General features: G+C 45.6%; 1 protein-coding gene across 13 annotated transcripts in view; it reads left to right on the top strand.

Moving 5' to 3' along the window:
* SLC25A26 (solute carrier family 25 member 26) overlaps positions 1-19,098 on the top strand; it is a 96,319-nt gene that overhangs the window by 72,200 nt on the left and 5,021 nt on the right. For 9 of the 13 annotated variants that reach the window (XM_068694431.1, XM_068694433.1, XM_068694424.1 and 6 more), the window contains 3 exons: positions 336-380; positions 11,061-11,130; positions 18,832-18,896. In XM_068694431.1, coding sequence (XP_068550532.1) covers positions 336-380; positions 11,061-11,130; positions 18,832-18,896 — 180 coding nt within the window. Of the gene's footprint in view, positions 1-335; positions 381-1,865; positions 1,946-11,060; positions 11,131-18,831; positions 18,897-19,098 lie in introns of all 13 variants that reach the window. The other 4 variants (XM_068694428.1, XM_068694425.1, XR_011100238.1 and 1 more) reach the window with 3 other exon arrangements.

The following is a 19,098-nucleotide window of genomic DNA, read 5'->3' as shown; positions in this document are numbered from 1 at the left end:
CGTGTTACTTGAACCATCCTTATGGCTTTCTTGGCTGAGCATCAAACTGAGAATGTCCCTGCACTAGATCATACTGCTTATTGCTCTTCTAGGCCACCCTGGTAACAATACATTAACCTCTCAGCAGGGAATGTGATAAACAAAGTAAAACTGCTTTAGTGAAACCAGTCGTTTAATGGCAGCCGACATAAAGTGTCCTTAAAGATTTGCAAATGTAATAAGCTGCAGTTCCCTGAGTGAACAATAACTGTTCCTAATTTAGCCAGGCAAGGAACACGCCAACCTCATTTGCTTTCGTAACGTTATGTTGTTGTTGTTTTTTCCCACCTCTGCAGATTCCTTTCTCTCTGGTACAATTTCCCCTCTGGGAGGCCTTAAAGGTAAGTCCTCTTCAATGATACAAATATAAGTTATGCAACTCACACAGGCTGTACACGGTAGCTTATTTAACTTGATTATCGCAATTATGGGCACATCCAAGAATCAGTAAGCATGTGCCACCCTACCCGTGCATGTGATCGTTTGCTTGGATATTTGAAAAATAACAGGGAACACCTAACCATCGATATGTGCCATGCAGTCTACGTTTTACTCCCTGGCGTGCCAGAAGTCTTATTTGCTGCCCTAGCTATTTTTGTTGATTGCAGTAGAGTGGGAACGATTGGTGTTGTGTGATTTATTTTATTTTATTCTGGTTTTATTTTAACCGTTCTAGTGTTTCACTCTTCAAGGTAACAGGAAATTGCAAACGATACAGAGTAGACTGATGGAACCTGTTACTGTGGAGAGGGAGAAACTCTCAGTGCATCACTGACACGCTATTTTGATTGGCTGTATATACATTATTTCAAAGGTCATTTAAAGAAGGTGTCAATTGGATGATATTTTAATAGCACAGCCTTTCAGAATGATGCACTGTTCTCCCACCAGCTGCTTGCTTTGTTTATCATGGACAGTCACTGTGTATTTTTCTGAGCACGGAGTTGAATTTGTGTAATTTCTCTGTTCTTCTGGTTTTCCTTTTCAATGGTAATACTGGTGTGGTCCTCACTGCAGAATGATGAGGGAAAGTCGGGGCCTTTTAGCTGCTTTGAGATCCTGGCTTGGAAACACAGAAAATTATAGCAGATCGCTAAAAGCATTGTAGCAAAATACAGAATTTTTAAGAGGGAAGCTGGAAAGAGAGTCATGTTCTTCCTGATAAGGGTGCTGGACTCCCGAGAAAGCCCGGCACTGAGACCCAAACTGGGAAGGAGTACTGGGAAGGATGGGAGCTGGTGGTGCTCTTCCTTGCTCCTTGCTGCTTTCATTTAGGAAGCAGTGCCGATGTTCTCCTGTCTTTGTATGCCTGTCTGGGCCTGCAGCTTGCCCCCTCATTTGTGTCAGTGGCTGGGGTGGTTCTGAGCCCACATTGGGACCGTGAGCATCTAGAGGTTTCAGGAAGGCAAATTAAAGAGGAGTCCACAGGGAGGAGAAGCCTGAAATCCATCGAGAGCTTTCATATAACGGAGCTGTAAGTTGCTGTGGGCTCTGCAGGTGCTCCATGAGCTCAGCCTGCTGCAGTGTCTGGGTATCATCCCCTTGTGCAGGGTAGCTTTGGCTGCCTTATTAGGAATCTGTTTTCCTGCCAGTGTCTAGGAACAGCTTTGTGTAAACTCTTCGGAGCGATGCTGGCATGACCCCCAATTGTCAGTGCAGCAGCCTCCGCTGGGAGCTAGAGATGGCAGTACTTAAAGAGAAAAAGTGCAGCCTTCTCTCCAAAACCACATAAAACAGCGCCATAGTGGAGTTGTTTTCAGAACACAAAGTTGTTTTAACTAATGTCCGTGTAGCTGCAGCTCTAAAATGTATTGTTTAAATTTCAGGTTAAAGAAGACAGTCTGAATTTAGCTGGCTCCAGGAGGGAGTCCCTTAGGATGAGAGGCATCGGGTTTAATCTAAAGAGGTCAGTGCAGGTTTGAAAAGAAACAAAACTGGGTTAGTTTGCTCTTTGGACTGGTTGCAATATATTCTTCTGCCTGTGGAACCAAGAGCAGAAATCTGCAGAAATCAATCTCGCATGCTTCAGTCACTTTGGCTTAGCACATGGAGAGAGCTCAAGGTTTGTCACATCAAAGCTAGGCAGTGATGGCAGAAAACATACAGCTCTTAAAAAAAATTTACTGTGGCAGTAAAGCAAAGGAGGAAAATCATGATGGCCCCAGCAGCTGGCAAGATGTGGCTGGTAGCATCAAGAGCAGCGTGATTCAGCACAGGGCTTCTCCTGGGTGCTTTGAAGGGAGCACGAAGAGACAGGAATTGAGAAGCAATAATAGTGCAGAGGATGAGGCAAAAGGTGCAAAGCCTAAATATACCGGAGTTAGGTGAAGTTGTTGGTTACTTAATGTCTGAGGGACTTCTCTGCTCTATAGCAATGGGGTTGAGAAAGTAAATGCAGGAGTAGCTGTGTATGCATGATGTGTGCAGGTCATCCTGCAGAGGAGAACAGAACAAGTGCTGTGGCTGGGTGACTTTAAAGCCATTAATACAAAATTGCACAAACTGGTGGATGACAGGCTCAGTCTTAGAACTCCCTAAACAAGCTAGTAACCATAAAAATGATGAAAATTATCTTTCCATTGTAAAGTTAGCGGAGCATGTGGAAGAACAGTTTTCTTTTCCTTCACATATGTGCTGGCTAAGGCCAGCAGCAAGGTGTTAAGCTTAAAGAAGCTTAATAAAGGCTTTGTAGGCAGCAAATCAGGTGTTTCTGTATCCCATCTTCTCTATCTGCATTGCTCTAGGCTGCTGTGGTTACTCTTTTTGCTTCCAGCTGGCTTTAGCCACGTAGTTTACATGCACAGTTTTCTTGTGCCTGTTTATGTGGGCCAGCTGTCCCGTGTGAGAGTAAACTTGCGTGCCTTGCACTGGTGGGAAGTAAGGTAGGAAAGGGAGAGAGTGCTGTGGGGGTCACTGAACCATCAGGCTGCTTGTGCTGTTGGTGCTGACAAAGGGGCATATATATATATATATACAGAGAGAGAGAGAGAGAGAGGGGTAGCATCCACTGCTGTAAAACATGCTTAAGATCCTTTCCCATCCCATTTCTTCATTTTTTCATATTTCTACTTAGGTAAAGATTACTGATAAAAAAACAAAGGGGAGAAGGAAACTGTACTATGACATGTCAGATGTAGAAACAGACATTGTCATTCTCTGTTAGAGTGAGCTGTGTAGTGCTGCTGTGTCGTTATCCCAAGCTGTACAGCTAAAATAATTTTTAAAGTCTTAAAGTTCAGGAAAAGAAGGGGGGTTTTAAGTATCATTCACTCTATGTTAAACCAGCCCTTGGACGAACACCATGGCCAGTTACCACTGTAGCAGTTTGGTCAAATATAAGTTATTTTAGGGGGCATCTTGAAGAAATACAGGGCACCTGTTTGTTTATTTATTTTTCCAACAAAATAGGGTTTAAAACAAACTTGCAAAATAGACCACTGCTGGTTAGTTTTGAGTTGAGCAACATCTTGCCCCAAATGCCTCCTATTTATGGTTGAGTGGAAATGATCAGCTCCCTAGGAGAACAATGCTGCGTGTAAGACAAACCCTTCTCAGGTGGAATGAGACTCAGTCCTCTTGGGTTTTATATTTCTGCCTGTTGGCTGCACTTCAGAGCCACAAAGAACTGCGCCAGTGCAGCTGTAAATGAAGAATGCTCCCTTTATAGACCAAATGTATCGTACGTCTGAAGCAAAGGCTCTGGCAGTCAGTGAGGAGGGAAGGAACAGGCGGGACAGGAGGACACAGGTCTCGAATGAGTAGACTTGGAAAGTAAGGTTTGACTAGTTCTTTACTAGTTCGTTTGGTTGGGTTTTGTTTTAAGGAGGGAGAACAAACCCAGTATCCTGGGAACCTTTTGTCTTTTTCATCAGACATCCAGTTCTGAGATGAGACACTTGCAGGTTGCAAAAACTTCGTAACATCAGGGTCAGGCTGACTTCACCCTGCCAAACGCTGCTCCTGCACAGGCAGCCCCTCTGGGAGGGCTGTCACAGGCGGTGCTGCTCAGCGGCCCTGCGAGGCGAGATAAAAATCTCACACTGACTGTGCTGAAGGTGGTGGTATGGCTTTTCTGGCACTGGACGGAGCCAGGATTTCCCTTTTAGTCTCAGTGCTGGGCAAAAAACAAAGCTCTCAGACTTTCTGCAGCTCTAGTGAACTCGCATGGTTTTTGTCACTGGTTTTAGCCGTAAGGTAATTTTCTCAAATCTTTAAATCTCCCAAATTGACAGGTGTTTTACAAAGCCATGTATTTGGTTGCACCTTGAGAGGCAATAGCTGGAGAGAGGGAGCCGAGATGCATGGGCAGATCTCTCTTGTGGGATTTTTTAATGACTGCACTGGCATGTGATAGCTGTGTAAGACCCTGAACAAGCAGAGGAATGCTTTGATGGCTTCAGGCAGAGAACTGTTTGCAGAGTACAGACGGGCACATTTCCACCCTGTGAAATAAGCAGGACATGGCAATAAAGGGAACAAGGAGAGTCCAGCCACTCTGAATCTGAGCGGTAGCAGGAGGGTGGTTGGGTCAGAGCCCTTATGTTGTTCCCAAACTGCTTTCTGGGTGGAGAGAAGTTTTGGGATTGGGCTTGCATCTCCTGAGGTCCCTTGTTTTCTGTCTGGGTTCAGCTGTCACCCAAGGCACCTGTGCTGGGAGTCAGCAAAGATTGGGAAATCTGGTGTTCAGTATAGGATGCGAACAACTCTGGTGGCAAGGTGGGCTCAGCCCTGCCCATAACTGTCCGTGCAGACAGACCTCGGAGGAAGCCGTGCGAGGACTGCTCAGTGGGTTTTCTGTGAGGGCGAGGGCTCTGATCGTGGCTGAGCTCATTGCACCTGATTTTTAAAGTTACTAAGAATGAAAAGTTTACAGAATGCTTCTCCCCGGGCAGCTGGGGTCCTTGGCTGTAATATGTGTTTATAACTCCACCACTGAAAGAATAAACCACATGCTATTTCCCTCCTAAAATTTACAATCAAATCTGGTGCCGTTTAACAGAATCAGTAGAAAACAGAGGAATGTAGCCAAAGTGGGCCTAAAATGGCTTTCCCGGCTCTATAGGAAGGTGACAACTTTCCTTTTTTTTTCCTGGAGGAGCAGCTGAGTGTTTCTTTTCTGCGGCGTTCAGCTGCATGTAGGTCAAGAGTAAATGAAACCCAGGCCCGGCTTTAAACCCATTTCCTTGCAGGCAGCATAGTAAGTGTTCTACCATGCCTCGCTCGGTCTTTGAGTAACGATCGGGCGGATTTAGGGATTAAGTCCTAATCGTTAAATAACGCTAACGTGTCTGCCATTTGCTTAGGTGCAGTATCAGGAAAACAGATTTCCACGGCAGTGTTTCAAGGCGTGATGTAACTTGCAGCCAATGCGGCGTGTGCATGCCATTAGCATAACGGCTGCATTTTTCTCACAAAAGAACAATGTACCCAACAGCTGTTCAGCAAACAGCCCCCGCTTTATTAGTGGCACAATAAGTGTCATTCACACAGTCTTTAAGCGCAGCCGAAGGAATGCTATGCACCATCTGCACCGAAGAGAAAGAAACAAATGCAATCCTCACTCAGAGCGCTGCAGACACGTTTGGGAAAGTCAGATGGCCTCAGATCATCAATGCAGCATTTAAAACATAGAAATAAAACAGGCTTGTGCAGTGTGTAGATACAGAGCCAGATTGTGATGCTCTTGGTCATGCCTAGACCACAAGCAGCTCTCTACAAGTTGGAGCTTGCCAATGATGTTTGGGGACATTTAGTAGAATATAGAAACAATTGATGCGAAGGGCTCACCATTTGACTCAGACACTTTGTTCTTGCTGCAGAAGCTTAAAAACCCCTTATAATTCTTCCATGTAATTTATTCACCCAGGCCTGCATGAAATCCACATTTACTAGCAGGTAGTAGCAGTGCATATGCTCAAGGAAAGCTGGCCTAGCTTTGAAGTGATTTCTTAGAGTTGCATTTTCCTTCCCAGCCACATAGATGGCCCTTTGTGCCATGGAAACTGAGTGTGGCTGGTATATTATGTTCTGCCTTGCCATGGGAACAGTGTTTCGAAGACATTTTATTTAACCAGGCTTTTAGCACATCCATTTTGATTTACATCCAAATGGGTCGCAGACATCAATGCAGTATTATATGGGGAGAGAAAGGGAATGAAACGCTTTTAACATGAAAAATATGCTGTTGCGTGTAGGCCAACTTTTGTTCTCTTTCTCTCAATTTATCTAGGATTTGGGTGGGTTTAATTCTAGGGCCAAATTCAGTACTGGCGTAAGTGAGTACAACTCCATTAGTGTGAAAGGAGTCTCAACATTTATATCAACAGTTAACTTAGATCATCGAATTTTTCCCATGTTTGGGCTTGCATGTTTCCTGCGTGATTAATATACACATGTACTGCACATGTGCTGCACATATGCGCGTAAAAATTCACTGGGGATGGCATTTGTCTCTGTGCTTTTTGATTTTACGTCTAGAAATTGCAATCTGCTTACGAATTTCTGCTTCTCCTACAGCTAATGTGCCACGCATCTGTAAGGACCAGCCATGCAGAATGCCACATTGCAAATAAAATACCTAGCAGCAAAGGCAAGCATGAAAATGCTTTCCTTCCTCAGTCTGCAGGACTGCATATAGGCACAAATCAACGCGATTAATTCCGAGAGATAACTCCCCCTCCTGTTATCATAAAGTTGAACACTCGTTGAACAGAGGGGTGCAGAGAAATACTACAGATGCGTATCATCGGAGCGAGTTGTAATATTTACTCAGCTGCAGGCCTCGAGTTTAGAGCATGCCATGAGGCCTGCTTGCCTCTTAGCGTCTGAGGAATAGTGAAGTCAAGGCAGAGATGTCTCGATGTCTGCAGTGCCTCTTGCAGCATTTGGGATATTGTTCTGGTCACCAGGTTTCAGAGACAGATGCAAGTGGTGTCCTGTCCTAGTATCACCATAGCTAAGGTGTCCTGAACATAGACTGAGACCCAACGGTGTTGCGAGCACGAAGCCTTTGAAGGCTGATCTTTGCCCCAAACTTTTACCACAAACATAAGGCAGAGATGACAGATGTGCCCAGGTAAGGAGTTCTGGAGAGAGTAAAAAGTTATTGGCCATCTTGTGGCCAGGTGTCCTCAACAGATAAGCAGCCTTGTTGGTGCCACATGTTTGGGGGCACCGTTAATTCCCTCTGTGTTTAAAGGAGATGGTAAACTTGTTTTTTTTTATTCATTTTTATTTTTATTTCATTTTTATTTTTTGGATTGAAAGGTCTTTGATATATCTGAAGAGGGACTTTTTCCAATGTGAATTATGCCCAGCAAAACAGGGTGTCTGTTGTATTCTCTATATCAAAAGGGCTAAATAATGTTTGTGGTGAGAGGCGGAGTGCGCCAGCTTCTGAGACAGTGTGTAATGGGATCATTGGGAAGAAAAGTGAGGCATGGCTCACGTATAAAACTGGACCCTTCTCTGCAAACGTTATCCCTGTGCAGAACTGGAGCTCTGCGTTCAGGCTTCCCGCCGAGGCCGATCCCTCGAGGACACAGCCGCTGTATTGCTTTACATGGCGCGGCAGCGCACAGCGAGATTTACATATATATCACAGAAACGTGTTTACAAAAAAATTAGCATGTGATTGAGCTGGGAAGCTGCAGAGGGCCCCAACTGTACGAGTTTCCATGCGCTTCAGCCAGAAGATTTATTTCCAATTTGTTATTCATAAGGGAAGAGCGAGAGATTGGGATGGGGTCCTTTGAAGTGGAAAACAAAGTCTTCTATTCAGCCTTCAGCTTAATAGAATACACATGACACAGGCTTGGCATGGCGGCCTGCTTTCATGTAATGTGCTCCTTGTCATTTGGCTTTCCTAGGCTGCGAAAGCTGGTGGGAAGGGGAATGGCCCTGGAAAAGCCCCGTTATCTCCTGCCGCCTGCAGGAGTAGTGTGGTGTCGTCAGGTCGGAGCTGGCTGGTGGTGGCGAAACCAGGCCGACCAAGGCATTGCGGTGTGCTGCAAGCAGCTCCCAGTTTGTGTTTCGTGTTCAGAGGGCACGTGTCGAAAAAGCAGCGTAATACTGAGGCTTATGTGGGACTTGGGCAGGCGCTTCGACCTCCTCAGAGGCCCCAAGCAGGGAGCGGGGAGCACGGCTGGCACCGTGACGCGGGGCCGTGGCTTCGTCGCGCTGGTGGGGAGCGACGGAGGGGAAGCTGCTCTGCGTCTGTGCACCAGCCAGGATGGTGGGGAGTGAGCCAGGCAGTGCTGCAAATAACCAGCAATCCGTCAGCAGCCAGCGGTTTGGGATAGGTGTGTTAGCCATGTATTTCTCCTCAGGAACGAGGCCAACAAGGCCTGGTTTCGGCAGTGCTGTTATTACCTGTATCCACAGCCTGTAATAGCTCTGCGTTGCCCTGTGGTAGTGGTATCAATACAGTGCTCGGTGCGGCTCCAAGGCAAGTGTTTTTGAAGACGTTACCAGCCCAACTTACCGTAAAGCCCTGTCAATTAATGCTCTGTGGACTGAGAGAGAAAACATGCGTGACCTTCAGCACGTCAGCTTGGCCCGCGGTGCGAGCGTGGTTAGCAGGAATTTGGAGCAGAGACCTGCCAGGCCTCTTGGCCTCGTGACACTTGTTCCTCACGGCTTCCCTCTCTCTCCCTGCTTCTCTCTCGCTCTTCTGCATATTCAGGTTTGGAGCTGTGGGTGAATCACCGAAATCAGAGATGGAAAGAAATGCATGAAGTCATCTCGTCCTGCCCCTGCCAATGCAGGATTATTCCCCACAGTACAGTCTCGAGTGCCTTCTCCAGTCTATTTTTAAATGACTCAGAGGAGAGGGCTTTCCTCTCCTCCCTGGGGAGGCTGGCTCTGCTGTTCAATAGACCTCACTGTTGGGGAATTTTCTTCCTGTTCTCTAGCCTCAAATCTCCTTTTCCCTAATTTAATTGAACTGTTCCTGGCTCCACCCTTCTAAATAATTTTCCATGTTGCATGACTCTTGCAAATACCTATTGTCAATTTGCAGGCATAACGGATGGGAATTCAGCACAGTTTGCCTTGCTTGGCAGAGGCTTTTTGTACAGAACCGTACTGGGAAGCCAGACTTTATCAAAAACTAGGTTTCAGAAGCACATGCCAACAAATAAGAAATACGTTTTACAACTCTTTGGACAATACCATTGATACAAAACCCCATCAGGACTGAGATCAGGCTTCAGAATGTCTATATTGATGCGCTTGTTTTCTGTTCGTCCTTCAGCAGATCTTGCGTAGTGGTTTTTGCCTTAGAGAAGAAGCTGTTGGGAGTTCTCAGGTTGAGTTATGGATGTGTGCGTTTGGAGAACATTTAATGAAAAAATACAGCGATTCTGTTTTTGTCAAGTGGCTGCAGCAGTTACATTTCTAAACCCTGGCTTTCAATTTGAGGATTCTTAAGTGCTTTTAGTGTTGGGGGAATGGGTTTTGAAGATGGGATTTATGCTTTGACAGTACCTAGAAGCTTTGGAGCACAGCACCCTTTGTCTCAGGGGGCATGTGTCCTTCATCCGGCAGGACTGACTTGCAAGAAATCTGCGTGTCCAAAGGGTGGAAGTTATTCCAGAAAAACATCTCATGGGTTTGAAGAATTATGAATCCCTATTTGCTTATTTATGAGATGAAAATCAGTTTCTGCTGTGGGTGACAGCAGAATAGGAACTCATACTGAAAACACCAGGAAGAAGAATGGCTAGCATTAAAGAGACTGAAATCCCTTTAGTGCTTTCGTAAAGCAGAGCTGCAGCTATTTAGCTATGGCAGGATACCAAACAACATTGTGGCTGGCCATTGTTGCTTGAACAGTTTGATTTTTAAAACATTCAACTGAAATATAACCACCAGCCAAGTTGGAAGAAGCGAGTCACAAGGACAGTGCGTTAAATGAAGAGTCAGCAAATGAAGGAAATGAGCTCTCGTGCCCCAGTGGAGCGTGGCTGCATTGCAGACCGGGAGCCTGAGAGCAGCATCTCAGCCTCTGAAGCTATCGGGTTGCTTTCAGGAAAGTTTTATAGTATAGGAGTAATACGGATTTAAAAAGAATGAGATAGCGCCACAGCTATAAAATAAAATTATTGATTTCTCTGTGGTAGGCCTCAAAGGGCCATGGAACCCATCCCTTTTTGCTAAGCACTGTTCCTGACTTCATAAAACAGAAATCTCTCCTCCAGAGCATTTCAGGAGATAGAAGAGGGTGATGAGGTGAAGGGAGGAGGAGAGAACAATGTGACCGTAGCTGGCATCATCACAGATCTTCCCAGCAAGCTTTGGCCCTTGCTGCTGATCTCAATCAGAGTCCTCAAACTGCATGTTTGACGTGATCCTTAATGCTTGTGTTTTGGAAGACACCGTTCTTGGTGGTGTGTTTAAGTGATGCTGTGAGTTCAAGGGATCGGAGCACGGTGTGTGGGAGCGGTGGCAAGGAGGAGGGTGTGTGGTCTCCAAAGACGCCAAGCGAAAAACAGACATACCTGCTTCCGAATGCAACGGGAGTGATAAGAGTAATTTCTTAATGATGGCTTCTTCGGGGAGGGGCTGGGTTACGAAAGGCAGGGGAGCAAACGGGATTTGTGTCCAACTGGGCTGGGGGCTGCTCGTCCCACACGGGGGTGTTTGGTACTGGGCTGACCTGATGCTGGTTCTTGCATGCTGTCCCCCTGGCTTAGTGTTTTGCTTTGCACCATTTTATCTGCCAAAAAGAAAATAATTTTGCAAAATATTTGCAAAGTTGCATGGCCACAGGCTTAAATGCATACATATGAAACCCCTGAAAGCAATTTGCTTCAAGCCCTCCTCAGTTCCAGACATCTTTCTCACTCCATCTGCTTGTTCAAGTACACAAGTTCCTTGGGAAAAATCACTTATTACATCACTGAAAAATGCCACAAAAATAGCTTTTCACTTAAGTTCCCATCCTCGGAGCTAACTCACATGGGGATCAGATAGATTCAAACATTTAATAACTTTTTATTTTCCTTTCTCTTTAAACACAGGATCTCTGGTCATGGAAGCAGGGTCACGTGGTGGATTCTTGGCAGTCAGCAGTCTGTGGAGCTTTTGCAGGTGCAAAGGATTATATGTTACACTGGGAAAGACTAAAGAAGAAAGGGAAAAATGTGCAAATCTATTAAGTATAGCAGAACAACATTCCTTTGTAATTCAAGTTTGTTTAGAAGAAAACGGATCCAGTTGTTGTTTGGAAGTAGGGAAGTCAGCAAAGGAAAGGGAAGAAAAAAAAGGCTCAAACAGGGTGTCTGTTTGAAAGACAACCAATTTGTTTTTGACAAATTTCTGTTATTTAAAAACCAGGGGCCTGTCAGTCAGGCTTTGCGATTATTTCAAAGTTGATTTGTAAAATCCTCATCCAGGAGAAAACTTTGCTTGGGTGCGGGTTTGTGCAGCTGTCTGCTCTGAGCAGCTCCCCAGGGCTTGAAGTGATTGCAGCGAGAGGCCGTGATTCACCATTCATGTGACAGCTCTGACAGCCATGTAGATTAACTAGAGTCAGGAGAGCAGAGGCTAGCACTGCACAGCCTGGAGGCAAAAGCCTTCCACAGCAAAAAAACAGAGGACGAAACATCTGGGCAATCTCCAGACACTACAGCAAGAATAAAGAGTGGCAGAACACAATACTGCACTATTTATTACCAAACAAGCCAAAAGTTAATTGAATTCTTCGGTAGGCTTCTTGCTTGATTTTAGCCTACTGTAGTTTTTTCCAAAAAAAAAAAAAAAGTTGGGGGGGCAATTAATGACTCATCAGTATAGCTGACAAGTTAAAGGGAGGAGAGACTCAACTGTCTTAACAGAGAAAACAGATTAGTAGTTAAGAGATGGATAGCCAGAGCGTCTCCCCAAGGAGCTAAAATACATTTTGAGATTCCAAACCAGTAACAGAATATGTGGAAAAAATAAATCCTGCTTAAACAGAAATTATAACATTTCTTGAAATAGAGATTATCAAAAGCAAAGCTTGTTCTTTGATGACTTGTAAAATCAGAGCCATTACATCGTATGTAATTTTTAAAAATAAGCTCTGTTAGGGGAATTGAAGTATTAATAGCAACAGGATTCCAGCAGAGGCTGAGGCTTCATTTTGATAGGCACTGTAACGACACAACGGAGAGAGGATTTGTGGCTCTAACTGCACTCCGTTCAGTAGATCAGTCATGCAAGCAGCCTGGGAATGGTTTAGGTAGGGTTGATTCTGCTTTGGGGCAGAGAGGATATTTTAGATGATCTGTGGTGTGTCCAGCTGTGTTTTCTATGTTTATGTGATATGAAGGGAGTTTTTGTTCTGCTTAAATTTTGGTCTCTTGGATTTTACACTGACTTAGTCAAATCAGTGCAAGCAAAATCAGAGCACTTGAGTTGAAGCAGATCGTTCATTTCTGTTTGGAAACAAAACAAGCCATCAGGCTAAAAATGCTTTAAAATGCAATCTGTATGTCTGCAGGTGTGATAGGAGATCATTAATTTAGTTCTGCTGATTTCTTTACAGTCAGATTGATACAAAAACTGTGTTCAGGCACGTTCAGAGAGCTGGAGAGGTTATCTGATTTACCCAAGGCCCTGTGGAGTAATTTCCTGAAGTCCAATTTGGTGCCTCAGTTGGAAACCTAGCCCGGTGCCTCTGTTTCCTCCTGTGTATGTCTTGATTCTGACCAGTTGTGCTTGAACTTGCTGCTGTTTGATGGATGGTTGGTAGTGTCTGCTCGCTTTCCAGCAGGAATATTGCAGAGGGAGCTTCCAGGGGTGCAGTCATGCATGAGCACTTCGCCGCCCTTGAGGAGCCCTAGCACTGGGTGCTCAAGGAGACCCCAGGTCCTGAAGTAGCCCAGAGGCTTCCAGGTTCGTGCTCAGGTGGTTCATGCTCAGCCCTGACTTTGTAGGCTCAATTCCCAAAGCAGGAATCTTTGCAGACCTTCAGTCCTGGTTTGTAGCTCGTGATGTAGCTGGTGATGATATATTCTGTGGGTTATCCTTCCAGCTTCGCTTCCTCCAGCCTGGTTTTCCTTCTTTGTTCTCTCCTTCCCCATTCTTGTCTTTTTACCAAGAGCATTTTAAACTTCCTCTCTGGTGTGTTCTTTGAGGGCCTGCTTCAAAGCTCATGAGATTAAACGTTTTCTGGACCAGAACCTTACCTTTTGGTCTCCGTTCCCTCCCTCAGCAGACACACAACAGGCAGGACCTGTATTGATCTAAACCAGCTCTGTGTCCATTCTGTTTTACCGAAAATATTCAGCTCCATTGCTGAGTGTTGGAGGTGGAAAAATAATTTCCTGCTTTCTGAGGAATGGTTTCCACAGTTAAAAACAATTAACTACCTACCTGGAGCTTCAGATGAGGGAAGCGAAACCAGACCAAGCTCTTTATCCCTTTTTTTCCACCCCAAAACAAAAATCAGAATGCCAGCAGTACCCTGTGAAGAAAACAGGCTGTGTGTGCATCTGAATGATTTAAAGTCATCACGTTATAAACCTCAAAAGGAGAAGATTATCCAAAAAACAACTTTTAAACACAGAGATGCTATCAAATGCCACCATGGTAGCAGTGGGATGGAGAAACCACACAGACATGCTTTTCTCCTGTGCTCTTTGCTTGAATTCAATACTTTCTAAAAATATGTTAGAGGTCCTGAGGGGCAGGGTAATAAGCTGAAACAAACTGAAAGAGAAGTCCTGTTTGGCTTCCCTTTAGGGCTCTCGCACACATACATGCATGTGTCTGTGTGTCGGTTAGTTCCTAGCTAAATCATAATTGATTATTTGGCGAGGACAGAACAAAGAGTAACAATATATTGAATTCCATCCCCAGCGCCTGTGAAATAACAGCGATTTCAGCCAAAGTGCTGCCAGAGGCCTGACTCCTCCTCGTTGAGCACACATGTGTCAGATGTATGTATGTGATCCGTGGGCTTTTTATAGAAACCTAATAGGCGCGAGCATAAATATCAGAGATCTGGAACCCTCCCTGTCTCATCTGTTAATAATTTAATCCCTGGAGGCCTTGTCCAGCTTTATCATCGTCTTTGGTGTCTTAACTGGAGGAGATGTTTGGAGCAGTCAGGGAGTGAGAGAAGGAGGTATGCGAGCAGTGGGGAGGAACCCAAGGGTAGATCCGTGGTATATTTTAGGCCTGAGGTTTGGAACCAGAACTTGCCTGGTGTCTGAGCTGTTTGGGTACCAGCCCAGGATTTGGCAGGCAGGAGGCAGGTGAGGGAAACATGTCCCCACTCTCATTGCTCTTGATGCTCGAGCCATCCTGGGGCTCAGGTTGCCTGGCTGGACCGCTGCACCCCAGCCCTGCTCTGTGCCAGGGCAGGCTGTCCCAAAGGGGCCTCTGGGTGGCTTTCCAGCAGCTCCTGCTCGTCAAAGCACCATTTAATGTGGTTGAAAACTGCCCCTGCTAAAGACACCTCCTTTTTCTCCCTAGTGTTAAAAAAAAAAAAAAGTGTGGCTTGCTGTTAATAATTTATGCCCTGTGGTGAAGAAGTCCCAGGGACTGGAGGTGCAAGCCTAGTGCATAATAAAGCACGAACGGGAGCTTTTTGCACATTAACAGGGAGGGCGTCCCATCACTTTTGTTCTCACCTAATTGGCTCTGACAAGATTACACGCCGTGTCTAAAAGCCTGTTTATAGCTCTGGATAAATTTTTGAGCAGTTCTCAAGATCCCCCTTCAGTGCCTTCTTGGACGGGGCTTCTCAGCCGGAGCTGATTAAATCCCTGGAGGAGCAGTGCCTTGCCTCTTGGTACCTCTGCTGGTTTTTCTTGGGTCACTTTGCTCTGCCCTTGGCAGGTGTCAGTGCTGCAGGAATAAAGGACCTGGAACAGCTTCTTAAAATCGACCTAATGTCGATATGATGCAACTTCAAATAAAAAACAGTTAATTGAAGAGTTCTGAAAAAAAGAAAAAAAGTAAAATCTTGAAAAAAGTTCTGAAAAAGTTAATTAGGCAGTCAGTCAGTGTAAGGTGTTGTGAGGGGTAGTGAGTAGTTCATGTTAGAGCACTGCTATGCAGTTTTTCCATGAGAATTTGGGATTTAATCCTAAATCAGCAGTGAAGACAGGCAATAATGCAACTCAATCAGCATTTTTTTTTTCCTTCTCCCAAGGTGGGCTGATTCAAACAAATACATTTTAATTCTCAGACTCAAGTTCCTACCTCTTGAGACAAGCCTGGCCTCCAGGACAGGGCTGGTGTTCAGATGAGGGTGCCGGGATCCAGCGAGGTGACAGAAACCTGTGAGGCCTGGCCAGAAGGGTTCCTTGGTCCCTTCAGAAAGGGTGAGAAAAAATTGAAATGATACCAAAAAAAAAAAGATACAGGAGCTGAAGAATAACTTGTCTTCCTCCCTTCGTAGGATCGTACTTGCAGAGTGTCCCAAGGAGCCAGGGGGGCATTTCCCTGTGGTAGCAGGAAATTCAGCAGGAGCCACCTTACCGCTAGGACCTCGGGTTATTTATTGTTCTCGAGTGAAGTATTTCATTCTGTTCTGATGCTTCTCAATTTTGATTTGCATGTGACAGCTAAAAAGGAAATGCCAACAAGAACCTAGGGGAATATCTTAGTCTCCAAGGCTCCTTGTTCCTATTGCCAAATCTAGGGAAATTGCTCTCTTTGCTTGGCCTCAGCACAGGGACTGTCTGTCTCTAGCACTTCCATCAAGAGCTGGTCAGTGGGAAAGTGTGACTAGCAGGGGGATTTTCTGTTTAACACCCTGCACTTGGTAAATTTGGGGCCGTTCAGCTGACATGTGTGAATATACAGCATCTCTTGTAACTTCTTGGGAGACAGGCGATGAATTTTCCATTAGTATGGAGTTTTATTTTCCCAACTGAGGAGTTTGTCACTCTGCTAGGAGTATTAACAAGCCAAGAGCCTTTTCCCATGCGCAAATCCATCTTTATGCCTACTTGCTGAGCCCAAGCCACCGACAGATCCTTCTAGGGCAGGGGATAAAAGGAGCCTTCTCCAGGAGCGAGCAGGTGAGTCAGTCCGCCCGCCTGGGCACGGGCTGCCTCTGGAGGTGCCTTTCTGTCAGCTCTGCAGAGGGAGAATGATTAGGAGCATCAGGGAGGATTTGTTTGGACCGTGTCTGCCCCCCTGATACTTTGATACCTGTTTTTTTTTGCTTGTTGAGTGGACTCCAGCCTTGTGTGGCAACTCTTGGAGAAGTTGGTGACAGCAGGACTAGGCTAAATCAGTAACAGGGCATGCAAAGATCTTTTGGCCTTTACTGAGTATTGGACAGGCCAGCGCACAGTGCTGCTATTTCGATTGAGTAGACTCTGGTTGTACTCGTTTGGATTTGTTTTATTAGTTTGATGACTGAAAGCAGTCAGGTTGTATGTTGAATTTCCCACCTAGGACAGGTGGGACGGCACAGTACCCACTAGCACTGCAGCCTGTCCCAGGATATCCATGCGGTAGCATTGAAGAGCTCATTCTAAAATTACTTTGGACATTTAGGGTTAAGACTGGAGGAAATTAATTTTTCAGACTTGTTGCCTGCACTGAAATGTCGTTCCCAACAAACGCCAGCTTTAATCTGGTGTTTTTGTCAGGCATATGCAAACTTGCATTTAATTTAGCCGCTATCCTGCTGCTTGTTGTGCTTATGAAGCATTTTATTGTTGCTGTTGTCTTTCTAAATTGATTGGTAAATCTGTACCAAATACTTCCCAGTGATGGAAAAAGAAACATAGAGATGTTAATAACAAAAGAGTCTGAGACATCCAGATGTTAGCTGGGGAAAAATGAAAACCAACCAGGCTTGCTGAAGGCATTGGGCTGCGAGTGCTGGGGAACGTCGTATCCGCAGGAATTGGTTGTTCTGATCACTCCGTCAATGCAGATCAAAGCTTCTGCTAATGAGAGGCCTTCAGGAGTGAGTGCCTAAAAAATTAACAGGGTCTGATAAGGGAAATTAGCTGTCACCTCCGCAGCCGAGCGGTGCTTTGAGATCTCTGCCCGATACAGGCCCAACAGCCTCGTGGTTCACTGCGGGCGAAGGAAGGACGTCTGCATCCAAACTTGTAAATCCCCACTCTTTTCCATGGAGGTTATTTTTACTGCTCTAAAAATACTTTGCTGACATGAGTACCAAGTTCCTAACCCGATCGTTCTCTCCAAGCCTTTGGGTCATTTAGTCAAAAACTGGCTCACAATGAAAAGATTCGTGACCTTAAAGAAGGTCCAAGAACGGGCTGGAATTTACTTTAACTTGCTCATAGTTTCTGCTTTGGTTTCTTAAACACAACCCATTTTTTCTGCCTTTTCATGAGGTATCACTGCTAGAAAGCTTCCGGCAGGGTGAAGCTGATGGGCTGACCTTACAGGAGCTGAAGCTGCTGCTCCAAGCTGGGCTTGGGTGGTTCAGGAGCTTCCCTGCTCCTCTTGTTTGAGATCCAAGGGATTGCACATCTGCCTCACTGTGCCCTGAGCTGTCCTGGGACGTTCCTCAATGAGCTGTCAGAAGTCACCCTGGGGTGCCAGCTGGCCTCTCCCCATCTGACATAAAGCAGGGTTTTCGGGTGTTACAGCCAAGGTAACGGGGAGAGAGATGCAGGTAGAATCACCAGCCGATGGGGAAGAGAGGTTTTTTTTTTCATTACTTGACAGATGTTAGAAGAAATGCTTTCCCCCTTCCCGTCCCAAGAAAAGAAGGATCAATTTTTCTACATTCCGTAAAACTTGGAGCAAAAAAAAAAAAACAGATTATTTTTAGCTTATTCCCTGGGCACGCTGTAGGCTTCAGCCCTTGGAATCGCTTTGTTCCCTGCTGCAGCAGACACAGGGTTTATCCAAGCTCCAGAGGAAAAAAATAGTAGGGAACAAGCGAGACAAATTTCAGAACGAGTCTCTCTTTTTCTTCCCTCCTTTTGTCCCTTTTCTCTCTTTGCTTACCACTGTGCTGCTCCAGCATTTTAAGTTCCTTTCTCTGTGCCACAACATGAATTACTTGCTTGGGATATTGTGAAGAAAGCAGGGACAGCTCAGAGTTAATTTTAGGATGGTGAAATAAGGCAAAGGGAATAAGAGCCTGGGAGAAAAACCAGCAAAGCTGGTCCCTAGGTAGCATGAGAGGCCAGGCTGTACCCACAGGGTTAAAGTACGGAGAAATAGACACACACATTTGTGGGTGAGACATGCACATGGATAAGCTTAAGATTTCTGGCTTTTGGGAAGAAAGCCACAGCTGAGCTGGCTGCTCTGAGTGAAAGTAATGAGCTCCAAGGGTGACGTTTGGGAGTGATTAGAGAGAATAAAAATGCCTGTGAGGAGAAGGTGGCACTTGTGGCAGCAGCCTCCTGACAGTTCCCGAGATCTGTGGGCAGACTCACCTTGTTGTCCTCCAAAATGCAGCTGATCTTCGTTGGGGATGAGCTCTGTCCAGAGCTGTGCCTCGTCTCGTTTTCCTTGAGGCAGAATCCCAGGTCTAACAGCTGCCATTCACACCTGATCTCTCTGCTGCCTGCGGCCAGCGATGCCCTGTAGCACGCGTGCTGCAGACACAGAGCATCTTCCTCGCTCACTCTTTCTAAAATTTGAACAGTCAGGCTTTAGTTCTCCAGGCAGAGCACAGCAGGCTGGGTGCACTGACCTTCACCAAATGTACCTGGACTCTGCCCCTAGGAAACATGCCGTAGGCATTAATAATGCAGCAGTGTTGGCCACAGCCATGGGAATTACAGGGAGGGTGTCGTTCGTGTTCAGCCAACAATGTCTCACTTGTGTTTCGTGTTTTGGTTTGTTCAGGTGGATTCGCAGCTGCCGTCACCACGCCTCTCGACGTAGCGAAGACGAGAATTATGTTGGCAAAGGTAAGAGTGGAGGAGAGCAGCAGACATGCCAGGGGAATGGTCATAGCAGAAAAAAATCCAGCACCTAGTAATAATGACTTCAGCTCTTGTTCTTCAAGACAGGATCAGATGCAAGCAGGTACCACACACAGAATTAATGAAATCACGTTCCTTTCCTTGAATTCCTCTTCTGCTCCCTTCCCAAAGGAGCTCTCTGAGTAGG

This window comes from Anas acuta, chromosome 11, assembly GCF_963932015.1.
Source record: "Anas acuta chromosome 11, bAnaAcu1.1, whole genome shotgun sequence".
Taxonomy (NCBI): domain Eukaryota; kingdom Metazoa; phylum Chordata; class Aves; order Anseriformes; family Anatidae; genus Anas; species Anas acuta.
The sequence above is the reverse complement of the archived record's forward strand: the minus strand, read 5'-3'. Positions and strand labels throughout refer to the sequence as shown.